The sequence below is a fragment of the Gavia stellata genome, chromosome Z, assembly GCF_030936135.1.
Source record: "Gavia stellata isolate bGavSte3 chromosome Z, bGavSte3.hap2, whole genome shotgun sequence".
NCBI classification, from domain to species: Eukaryota; Metazoa; Chordata; class Aves; order Gaviiformes; family Gaviidae; genus Gavia; species Gavia stellata.
In genome coordinates, this window is record NC_082637.1 from 42,782,937 (window position 1) to 42,795,588 (window position 12,652).

A 12,652-nucleotide genomic window follows, 5' to 3' on the forward strand; every position below is an offset into this window, starting at 1 on the left:
GCATAGTACTTTTTTATATTTAAAAAAATCAATCTTATATTGAGTGTTTAAAATTTTTTTTCATTTACAGATCCATACTGAGTTTGCAACCGCTAGCCAATGAAAATGGAGTGGATGGAGAATATGATATGTGTGAAGGAATTACATTTGATGAAATTATGAAAAATGTTGACAGTTTATTACAAAGGAAATGCCAGTCTGTGAGGTCAACTAACCACTCACTTATCATCAATATTGTTCCTGTGAAAGACATGTTGACATCTTCATTATGTGCAGAAGATCAATGGGATTTTCCATATGTTGTTCATTTATGGCCTTCTGTTCTTCTCCGCAATCTGCTTCCTTATCAAATAACTTACTCTGTAGAGGTAATTCTTTAGTATGTTGGTTTTTTGTGGGGTGATGTTTCCCACCTATGATATGAAAGCTGACCAGCTGGTTGAAATATGTTTATAAATGGATATTAAAAGAAGGGACTTCTGTTAGAGTATTTGTGAAGCAAGTTTACAGATCCTTTAAGGGCAAGCCTGTATCTACAGAAATGAAACAGTACCAGAATGTGAAAAGTGCTGGTATTAATCATCAGTGATGTCATAACTTGAGATACATATGCAAAGTAAAACTTACACTGTACAAGTTTAGCCTCGTGAGAGAGTCACTTTCTGTTGCTCAAGTGCAGCTTGAGCCTAATTAAACACTTTATTTTTTCCTGTGAATTATGACTGTCTCAAGTGACATAAGTGGGTCAGCCTACAGTAGCATTTTATGCACTGTCACTATCACTGGCTTTTAGCATTAGCATGCTTTTAACAAATTCTCACAGGCCTACCTTTTTGACAGGTTTTGGCTTGCATTGCAACCTAGTGCCAGACTTTATTTTCTTTTCAGATGAAATTAAATGATTAGGTGCACTTTGACTGTTAGTAGGCATTCATTCCAGGGCCAGATAAGAGCTAGTCTCAAGTAAAACACCTAAAACATGTACAGTATGGACATTGGTTCCTCAGCACTAAATGTTTCATCCTGTGGATCTGCTGTGGTTGTGTACCACTGCTTACTGATGTAGACTTAGGATAATAGAAATATAGATGGGAGACACTGAAACTTTTTTTTTCCAGAGGGTCTTAATAATCAGTATTTGGACTCAAATAGTTGAATTTAATAATAAAATTTTGTCACAAATGCACAATTACTAGAGCTAGAGATAGTGGCTCTACCAAATGTATGGAAGTAACAGGCTCTTAAAAATTAAAATGTAGTGAAAGAAATACTGAGTTGAGGAAATCTGTCATTTAAGCACGTTTATGTATTTGAATTTGGTGACAGATTTTTTTGTGTGTTAAATATTGATGAGGATGCATAGATTTTTTTTCTGTAAAATGTTGTATTAAGGTAGATGTTTAAGAATGTAACATAGTTAAATAGCATAATAAGCATTTTAAAATTTTGCCTAAATAACTTGTATCTTAATTTTCAAGGGTAGCTAGAAAAAAAAATTTTATATGAATTTTGAGTGTGACTCATGTAAATGTACACTGTTTGGGTTTTTTTTAAAGGGAAATGGGAACAAATATGACACTCTACAAGAAGGATGTTCAGCCCAGATTCATAATGCAGTCTTGGATCAAACAAAACTAGATTTACAGTTGCTTAACTATCTTGACCAAAATTGGAAAAGTGAGTACCATATAAAAAGCAATCTACCGGATATCACCTTCATGACGTTTTACTGCATCACAGAGTTGGATAAGACTGAACTGGATATTGCTGTCCACGTGACCTACACAACTGGGCAGATGGTTATAGCAATTCACAGTCCATACTGGATGGTCAATAAAACCGGTCGAATGTTGCAATACAAAGCTGATGGTATTCACCGCAAGCATCCTCCGGATTACAAAAAGCCACTCCTTTTTTCTTTCCAGCCCAAAAACTTCCTCCAAAATAACAAGGTATTTTGTAAAACCTTACGGGTCTTTACTCCCCTATGTTACTGTATGAAAGCATTTTTACACTTTGAAAGTTATCTGCACTGTGCTATGTTTTGTAAAGCGCATGAAACTTACTATATCTCTGTCTAAAGACAGAATATTTTAAGTGTGTTGTCAGATATTCTTGAGCCAGTATTTCCAGTATGCACTTATGTTTATATATATGCATACTTTATATATGATTTTAGAGGTTGTCAGTGTCTGTAAATTGAAAATTAATTCAGGGTGCTTCTTCATAGGTGCAACTTATGGTAACTGACAGTGAACTGTCTGATCAGTTTTCACTGGACACTGTTGGAAGTCATGGTTCTGTGAAATGCAAGAGTCATAAAAAGGAATATCAAGTGAGTTAAATTTATCTTTCAAATTCGTTACTTTCAGGAGATATAAATGAGGTAAGAAAAGAACAGCATATTTCTAACAATGTCTTTCTATTCACAGGTGGGTGTCACCATAAACAACAGCAGTTTTAATATTACTAGAATTGTAACTTTCACTCCATTTTATATGATCTCAAATAGAAGCAAATACACTTTGGAAGTAGCTGAGGAAGGCAAGGAAAAGTGGATTCCTATTGTTTTGCAACAGGTAAACTTAAAAGGAAGCTATTCCGAGTTGTTTCTCTAAGGAGAAAACCAAAAATTGGTTTGAACACTCACTGATGGAAAATATGAGCCATGCATAGTGTTCAATGACAATGTTTGAATATATCATGTCTTTTCAATAAATTACCTGTGTCCTGTTACCTTTTCTCAATGATGCTTTAGGGCATATTGTAAAGCTGGTTTACATTGTAATTGGAATGTTTTCTCTGTTACCTGCATCATAAATAGTATGAGAAAAAGAACTGTACTTTTACTATATTATCTCTCTCTTCAGTGGCAGTGAAAGTTCTGTTCAGTTTTTGCAGTTGTATCTGACAGAGTGGTTTGGCTGACCTGGTACGTGTCATGCCATTTCATATAGGAAGAAAATCCCTCATGTGGATCAGTTCAGATAGCTCCAAACTGCTCTTCTGAGACTAGTCTCTGTGCTGTTTTTTAGTGCTTAATGCTTCATTTCCAGAGAGGGATCACTGGCCCCGAGGCCAAGTGGTGTGGGAGTGGCTTTTTGGCTTTTGACTGTGCTGCAAAGGTCCAGACTGTTGCAAGACTGGGCATGCAGCTTGGCTGTTTGCACTGCAGTATCCCACAATTATGTTTTGTGTGTATTTTGGGTTTTGAGGGCATCATGCCTGCCCTTAGGATATGCAGGAAAAGCAACGCCTGTTTTGAGTAGTGTTGGAGGTCTGTGAAAGCCAACAGTGATCCATACTGCCTTCTGGGAAGAGTGAAATCCCTCTCATTCCCTTCCAATGAGTCTTGAAGAGAGTATATCCAAAACAGAGACAGAGTTTAGCCTAACAAATAGTGTGGTTGGAAGCCCTCTTGCTTTTCTTCAGCACTGTAGATACTCCAAATGATTACCAAAAATGCCTGCAAACTAAAATACCAACTTTAAAATAATATTTTTAGATCAGATTCATTACCATGTGTTTTTGTTACATTTTTGGTACCTTAAACACATACTCTGTAAGTGTGCATTTTATCTTTAATGATTATGGAAGAGAAATACCATTCAAATATCATTATTTCAATTTATGAAATTGACAGTACTTTGCTTGCTTTTTGTTGTCATTGTTCAGTTGTGATTTTGGTAAGCTGTACACAATGATGTTTAGATCTTTAAGTGTTTAAGTCAGTTCAGCTTCCCATAATGTTTATCATTATTTTCAAAAATGTTTCTTTGCTTTTACTCAAGAATAGGCTGTTTGCCATAAGCTTACACATTTGTTCTATTTCCTAATATTCTCCTGTTCCTATGAACCAAACTTCTGTTTGACTCTGCATAGTTTTTGGGTTCTTTACCTGCATTATTCCTCTTCTAGTTCGTGGATAAAGCTCTGAAATGACAAAGGCTTCTGTGTAGTGGCCTGAGCCACTTCTTATCTAACTTCTTACTCTGAGAAAATATAGTCAGATTTCATTACTTCTTGGTGTTTTGTGGTTTATATTTGATACAGAGTTGTTATTAGAATAAATTGAATTATTTTACAGGAACTTTAGAAATTTTCTGCAAAAACTATTCAAAGGTAATAGTTTTGAAAGTTCAAGTACATTGCTACATATATATCTGTAGTTTTCCTGTGTTGGCTGTTTTATTGATACGCTTACAGAATTTTCTAGCATGTCCCACAAGTGTCATTATTTCTCAGGTGTTTCATAATTGTATTAATTGATCTTAGTCTCCTTTCAGTTATCGAGTATCGAAGGAGGACTTTGAGGATCACACCTAATATCTTTTGAAAGATTAGATATGGCAGTTTATCAAATGGAGTAGTAGAGGTCAACAGAGGAATCTGTATCCCCTCCTAAATTATTTAAAATTTCACTCACAAAATTGTTTGCCTTTCCACACTGTGTTGATATTTTTGCTTTTGATAAGCAGTCTCTGAAAATCTGTGTTGTGACAGTGAAGTCTGCCAAAGTTTTTCATTTGTAACCCAGTTGTTCAATCCAGTATGCTTCTTTTCTCTTCTACATCTACGTAGAGTCCAGCCACTATTGGTCTGTATTTGGGCATCCAGGACAGATTTCCAGGAACAAGTTCCCATCTGATCCTGCTTTTGAGATATGGATCTCTGCTATCCAGCTAACCTAAATTTTTTTTTTTAATAATGCCTGTGATTTTTTTTTTCTTGTGTACGTCTCACTTTACTCTTTTACATTGGGTTGATCTTCGAAAAAAACAATAAGCTTGTTGAAACATTAATTCATATCTCAGCTTGCTCCCCTGTCCCCCCATTCTATTTTTGTCATTTTAAGTTGAGCAGAGTCCTTCCTGCCGCTTTTCTTTTTTATCCACTCTTCTTTCGTAGGGACAGATAGCCTGTCTTTTCAGGGAAAAAAGCAATCCTTGTGTAGAACCCATCTCCTCTTGGACACGTTCTCTGTCTGGAAAGCAGCCAGTCTATCAGAAACTTTAATTTCTTTTTTTAGAAAAATCCATTGTTCTTCAAAGGTTGTAACAGAAGTTGTTGGACAGTGATTAGTATGAAACGGCTTGCCAAGGACAGTTCTTTAAATTAGGTATAGCGCAAGACAGTTGACAAACATACATCCCTAGAGAAAGAAAGAAAGAAAACATTGCAGAAGACTGTACACGAGACCACTGCTAAATATAAGTTAAAGATCCTATTATGGAATGGAGGTTGATGTATAAATATAATATCTAGTGAAGCACTTAGCAAGTGTGTGGCAAAACATTTGGAAACAGCATCATTTTGTGACACATTCTGTGGCTAAAGACTATTGCAAAAATTTATTTTTTAGTTCTCTGTAGTTGATTCTGTAACTTCCTGTTTAGCCAATCCTTTTTACTTCTTTTGGTTTTGATTTCAAACTTCCATTTACTGTTGACTGATTCTCCTTGAATTTCCTTTGAGCTCTCAGCCTTTGATTCTTGCTATATTTTATGCTAGTTTACAATAGAATTTAAATTTTCTTTGTCTGTGGGATACATGTTGATGTAGAGAACGCCTTCAGTCTTGCTGTTTAACTATATTTTTTTCCTTTGTCTTCCTGCTTCCTGTGGTGTGAGAAACAATGGGAAAGGGAACTTAGTGGCATGGTAAGTTGGTGAACTGGTCTTTCACCATTGAAGATTTAATTCTAGGGCTCAGATGCAATTAAATGTAAACGTCTCATTTCTTAACCTATGTTGGAGAAAGATGCTCCTGAAATTTTGGATGTTGCAGGTGAACAGTTTGAAATACAGGAAAACTGGACTATCTAGACAGACTTTGGCGCTTGCTGGTTGAAAGTTACTGTTAATCACAGCTTGTTCCCATGGCAAGACTCATTTAATTAGTTGGAAACTTTTCATTAGTTACAATTAAAACTTTTGTCTTCCCTGCCTCCTTGTCTTATCCATTTGGTGCATAAACTATTGAAGAGAGATTGTCTGTTGGGTTTTTAAATGCAGAATAGCTGTGATTTCAGTTGTGGATGTGAATAGCAGAATATGTTCTGTTTTAGCTGCCTAATGCTTCATATTTTATTTATATATGTTATATACCTACATATATGTGTGTGTGTCTATATGTATGCATATATGTATTTTTAGCTCTATATAAGGTATTTCAAAAGAACAGCTAGTATGCTAATGTCCCGTGTACTCAAGTTACTATGGGGTGTATTTATGCTAATATCCCTTTTTGTCATTGATTGTCACTGTAAGATTGATTTGCGATTTATATATATTTGGCAAGAGGTCTGCTAATGGAAGAACAGTTTTGTTGATTGATTTTTTTTTTTCTTTCTTTTTTTTTCTTTTTTTGTAACAAGCTTGGCCATTTTGGTGTCAACCCATGCTCAGCTTTACACTCTAGATTTCCTATACGTTATCCATTTTAAACCTACTTCTTCATATGAATATGAAGTCTTACTGTTTTCACTTTTAGCTCCTTAACTCCCCGGTTTCTTCACTGTAGTCTGAATTATTTCTGACTTCCTTTCAATTTATTGTGTTCAGGTAAGTAATTTTAGGCTTTTTAATAGAGTTTCTGATCCAACTCACTACACTTTTGGGTCAAATTTTAGTGGATGAACTTTGGGCTAAAGTGAATGTCATTTAACATCTAGTTTGTTTTCTCACTTACTTTAAAATATCTGATTTTTTTTTTTCTAGTGCATTCCCTTTTGGCCTGAAAATGATGCCAACAAACTGCTTGTTAGAGTTGAAAATTCTGATCTCCCCCCAAAGAAGATAAATTTTGATAAGCAGGAAAACTGTCTACTACTGCATTTGGACAACAAGGTAAATGGTTGCCTTTGGAAATTAGGTAAAACAACATAAATAACTGTTTCATTTCCATTCTCAAAATGTGCTGTCTTCCCACACAATCAAGTATTGCAAAACCTTAGCTAGAGAAAAGATTATGTACCTGCAAGTGTATTATTCTCATTTTTATGCTCTCTCTTTCCTGTGTGTGTACACAAAGATATAGGTAGGTGTTTTGTTTTAAGCACTTCTCTGCGAAGCTGATCTATAGAAGCTGAAACACAGATTGTTTTGCTAGTGTTCTCTAGCTGAGGCTGAGGAGTATTTGCATTAGTTCTCAAGTAACATGAAGTTACTTCTCAAATAACTTCAACCCCACTAAATTTACTTCTATGTTGCATATAGTCTCATCTAGCAGTAGTTTTTAAATATATGAGTGTTTTAAATAGTAGAACGTTTTGGAGGGCATTAATAAGTATGAATGGTTCAAGGAAGATTCCTCTACTACCAGCCTAAATTTTGACAGTACAGAATTCCTCCATAGTTTTGATTACTAAGCGCAATGCCTGTTACCTCATAGTTAGATTAGGGAAATATTTTAAAGATGTGTTAAAACAGGTTGGTTGTTTGACTGTTTGGTTTTATCTTATGAGAGTAAAAGTTTTCCAAAATATTTAAATTACATTTGCTTTACTAGAAATTCATTCCACTGTTGTTTACTTCATAATTTTTACATCTGACAGCTTGGGGGAATTACAGTGGATGTTAACCTGACTGAACATTCTACAGTGATTACCTTTTCTAATTACCATGATGGTGCAGCTCCATTTCTGTTGATAAACCATACGAAAGAGGAAATTATTGAGTATGGACAAAGGTATGTAAGAAGAGTTTGAGTATGAATGTCTGCATGGAGACATGTGAACTGTTATTTCCTGTATTGCATGTATGCCTATTTCTTAAGAAACCATTTCTTAAGAAATGGCTGTCTAATTTTGTCAGAGCACCCAGAAATCTCTTATTTTATAAATCAAAGGAATGAATTGTTAACAGAGCACTGTTAGGTAGTGCTAGGTGCCTGTTTCTACAAGTAAAGAAGCTGGTTTTTTGAGCTAAAGAAGCTCTCTGGTCTCTTTTTATATCAATTTTGTGGCCTTGCCCTCTACATTCCTTTACATTCCTGGTGGGGGCAAAGGATGTGCTTGGCTTTTCTGAACTGTGCAGGTGCTGACTGTGCAGAGTATGCAACAAATGAGTTGTAAATGTAATTAGATTTGAGACTTTTACTGTTCCATCATACTTAGTTGAGATTTAGCTGAAAGAATGGGTTAAAAAGTTACGGGAGAGTTGAGGGAGTGGACTGGAAAATGGGTAGGTAGTTACGTAAATTTTGTCAAACCAGACCAAAACTAAGATTATTTTAACACATGTTGAGTTATCTGCAATCAGTGAAAATTTGCTTCTGCACCTGCACGCAGCTCAACTGGTTCTGTTCTCAAGCTGGAATGTCTTTGCAACGCTTTGCTACTGTATGCAGATACTGTGCAGTGCTGAGAAGTGTGAGCAAATCTACAGCATTCTTGACCTGTTTCTTTTTAAAAGCCTGACAGCCTCTACCATTTTTTCCTTCCAGTCAATGAGAGCAGTGTTGTTTAAAGACCTTGACTTAAAGTGGAAAAGCTGCTAGTCAGATTAATCTCGCAGCTATCTGTTCCTGTTTGTCTGAAGCATAGTCAATTGTTTGCTTTGGTTTTTATATGTAAAGATTGGTAATTTTTATCTTTTTAGCTGGCTGTTGGGCATTCCTAGTGTAAATTTAGTAAGTATATATGTAACTTTTCTAATGAAATATGGAGAATAGAATAGAACATTTCAGTTGGAAGGGGCCTACAACGATCATTTAGTCCAACACTCTGACCAATTCAGGGCGGACCAGAAGTTAAAGCTCGTTATTAAGGGCATTGTCCAAATGCCTTTTAAACACTGACAGGCTTTGGACATAGACCACCTCTCTAGGAAGCCTGTTCCAGTGTTTGACTACCCTCTCGGTGAAGAAATGCTTCCTAATGTCCAGTCTAAACCTCCCCTGGTGCAGCTTTGAACCATTCCCTCTCCACCTCCCTCTCCACTTCCCCTTCTGGGGCAGCCTCCTTTCAGAGAGCTGTAGAAGACAAGTCTTCCAGTTTTTAACTGTATGTGAGGGAGAATGGAGTTTAAAATCTGTTTGTCTGAAAATATCCACAGTATCCAGATACTAAACACTGCACTTTTTTCCATTCAGGAAGTCATAGAGGAGAAACCTTTCCTAAAGAACTGATTTTGAACACACTTTTCTTCTCTTGGAATATTAATGTTAGGCAGCCCAAAACCTGAATTTTCCTTTCAGCTTGTAAGCTCCACTGTCTTTTTTTTTTTCTCTACTTAATGTTTCCCTGTTAATCACAAGTGGGGAAGAAAATGAGTATTTAAAATCTACTGTGTATACTTTATTTCTAAAGTATACATACATATTTTGAAGTATAGACACTGTTTTTAATATTGTGCTGAGAATGGTTTTATGCATGTTTTTTCATGCACAATGTTGTTTTAAGTTTTCCTTTTTCATTATTTGAAAAAATTATTAAAGTGTTATTGTTGAAATGCTAGATGCAACAGTCATTGACACAAGATATTCATTAACATTTTAATTTAATATTACTTCTTTTTAGCTCCCTCAGTGAATTGGAAGACTGTCTTCAGCCAAATAAGGCAGTACTGTATACTTGGGCGGACCCAGCAGGATCTAGAAAATTGAAATGGAAATGTGGAAATAGAACTGAGGAAATTACCCCGAAAGAGGTACGTTTATTATCTAAATCTCCTTTTAATGCTGTCTAATTTATTATCCTGTTCATCAGTGTATGTATGACATTCCATATGTAATGAGTATGATCAGCAATCTCATATATGAGGTTCAAACACAGAACAGTAACAACACTGTGTTTGCTGGAACTTGTGCCCATAAGCATTGCCTTCAGTTCAAAAGCGTGTGTGTGTGAGAGTGACTGCTGTAAAACTTCATAATTAAAAATTCTATTATTTTCCTGTACCTATAAAAAAAAGTCTTCCATTGTTCGTCGTGTTGCTAAGACTTTTGCATTTGCTTGTGGGGTAGAATGATGAATATATTTGTAAAAACTTTTCCTCTCTTGTTCGTAGGACAAAATGGAAATACTCAGCCTGGACTGTAGAAAAGTAGTCTATTTAGTGTCATTCTTTGAAGGTTTGCAGCGTATTGTCCTAATCACTGAAGATGAGAATGTATTTAAACTGACATATGAAAGTGTAAAAGCAGAACTAGCAGAACAAGAAATTATTCTGTCTTTGCAAGATGTTGGAATTTCATTGGTTAATAATTATACAAAGCAAGAGGTGTCCTACATTGGAATTACAAGGTAACTTATTTTGTGTGCCCACAGTCTAAAATGTTTAACTTCAGGTATTTTCACTCACTGAATTTCATTTTGGAGTGCGATGGAAGAGGAAAAATAGGTCTGGGTAAAAGTATTTAGAACTAAATCATTATGTTTTTCTGTTGTAAAGAGAATTGTTTTCACTGTGTTTTATATTAATGCATATGGTTTCTGGTTTTGGATGTACGTGTTTTTGCAACACGTAATTGTAACTCCGTGTGGCAAACTTCCCAATACATTGAACAGAAGTATTTGCTGCCCATGTAGTTTGGGGAGTGATAATATAAGGAGTAAGGTCTGTGTGTCAATGGATTTTCCTGTCTTCATTACAGGAACAAGGTGCTGAATTCTGTGTTGAAATTCGTGATTCAGTAGCAGCTTGTACTTCTTTTTAGTTTTGATTGAGAAATTATGGCGACTCCAAGGCTCTAATACTTTAGGTTTTCTACTACAACATTTCAGAGCGAAGCAGGAAAGAAACTGTAATGCTTAAGAAATGTGTGCTGAATATTGAAAAGGGGTTTTTTTTTAGAATACTCAAGGGACAGTTGTATATCATTGCCATAATCCACACACTTCTGTATATTCATAGCCATGAGGTTGCTAGAGTGAGGTTTTTTTCTCTTGATTGGTTCTTTGCATTGCAAACAAGCAAAAACTTCGCATACACATATACTTCACGTATTCACATCTTTCATTCACAAAGAAAATCCCAATCTTTGCCCTCATCTGAGACACTGAGCTCCTATAACTATCTAGACAGTGGAAACACTCCATTCAAAGTGGCAGCTAATTGCCTATATTCAAAGTAGTGTTGAGATTTCACTGAATCAGTGTTTTTCAGAAGCAGTCATCCATAGTCAGTAGTTTAGCAGTGCTTATAGTTAGTATTGTTTTCTTGTTAAAACCCTGAGTGGATGTCAAACTCCTGAAAGGTCTTTCTGAGGATAAGAGATTATTCCTTGGGTACAGTGAAAAAAAATCCCATTATTCAGAATGTTCCCACTTGTGAATGTCTTGTTATAAAAAGAACGGAAAAGGCAGTTTGTATCTAACTTGATGCAGAAACAAGTTTCACCATGCTGGTTCTGGGATCACAGCACATTTGGGGCGGGGGGGGCGGAGCGGGGGGAAGAAAAAAAAAAGAGGAAGAAAAGGGAAAACTCCAGCAATTTCGAGGTAGTAGTCTATTTTGTAGCTGTTGTCTTGCCCTTCAGCTCACCTTTTTTTTTTTTGTTGTTCTGCCATTGATGTCTCTGAACACAGACACTGATGTAGCTAACAGGGATTGGATTAGGGGGCTTTGTCTGGAAAGCTGTGTATTTGTGGGCTATAGAGTAACTTCTGGAAAGAAGAAATACCCTCCACGTGTCTGATAGTGTTTTGTGCCCTATAGTGTGCCTTTGGTTTGACTATAAGGTGCAATCAGACATGAGAGCTTCTCATGGAAGCAGTGGAATTAAGCAGAAGAGAGTCCAGTGCCCTTTTAATGATGGTTAATTATTTTGTTGTTTTATTAATAATAAAAGTAAGAGACAAAAGAAAATAATTGATTTTGGGATACCATTAAAAAAAAAAACAAAACAAACCAAAAAACCACCACCAATAACAAAACTCAAACAAAACCAAAAACACCCACCATAAAATTGGTAGAGGAAACATGTAAACCAAAATCACGGTCTATTGATTCAGACAGAAGGAGTGAAGAAACTAGCTATCAAAAGTAAGAGGCAGTTCAGGAGGCGTTTTGTCTTGTCTTGAAGTTCTCAATTTCTAGTAAACCCAACTATGCCAAAATATTTGCAGGAGTATGTGCAGAAAACTACCTTGAGATTGTAGAATAATGGATGGCAGTATTGTTGAAACTGAGCTTCCTGATTAAGTATCCTTACATACCGATCTTCATCAAAGTGGGGAGTTATACAGACTTGCTGTTAACTCTTTCTTTTTTGCATTATATTGAAGAGACTGGCTTCCAATTATCACCCACTGCCTTCTTGGTACTTTGAGCCACTTTTATTTACTACAGTAGTGCTTTATGTTGTGGTTTCTCATTCTGTAGTTATAACCTATTAAAAGCCATATTATGGCAGGGAAAACTTGTTCCGAAATAGCTAATCCTTCTCTCTTGGTCCTTTGTTTTATTTTCAAAGTTCTGATGTGGTTTGGGAGACAAAACCTAAGAAGAAATCAAGATGGAGACCAATGAGTGTTAAGCAGACTGATAAATTAGAACAAGAATTCAAAGATTACAGTGAGCTAACTCCTTCAGAAAATAAGATTATTGAGTTGGAATCAAATGTTCTGGTAATACCGATAGTTCTCTAATTCTATTGTTTACATGTATACACAGGAAAAAGATAATATATCAATTTTGCTATCTTTGAA

At 35.7% G+C, this 12,652-nt stretch overlaps 1 protein-coding gene across 1 annotated transcript in view; it reads left to right on the forward strand.

The window, feature by feature from the left end:
- VPS13A (vacuolar protein sorting 13 homolog A) overlaps nucleotides 1-12,652 on the forward strand; it is a 105,596-nt gene that overhangs the window by 66,256 nt on the left and 26,688 nt on the right. Inside the window, exons 47-55 of the mRNA XM_059833918.1 lie at nucleotides 71-368; nucleotides 1,557-1,952; nucleotides 2,231-2,335; nucleotides 2,433-2,579; nucleotides 6,720-6,848; nucleotides 7,556-7,689; nucleotides 9,521-9,650; nucleotides 10,011-10,246; nucleotides 12,418-12,571. Of these exons, the coding sequence (XP_059689901.1) occupies nucleotides 71-368; nucleotides 1,557-1,952; nucleotides 2,231-2,335; nucleotides 2,433-2,579; nucleotides 6,720-6,848; nucleotides 7,556-7,689; nucleotides 9,521-9,650; nucleotides 10,011-10,246; nucleotides 12,418-12,571 (1,729 nt within the window). The remainder of the gene's footprint in view (nucleotides 1-70; nucleotides 369-1,556; nucleotides 1,953-2,230; nucleotides 2,336-2,432; nucleotides 2,580-6,719; nucleotides 6,849-7,555; nucleotides 7,690-9,520; nucleotides 9,651-10,010; nucleotides 10,247-12,417; nucleotides 12,572-12,652) is intronic.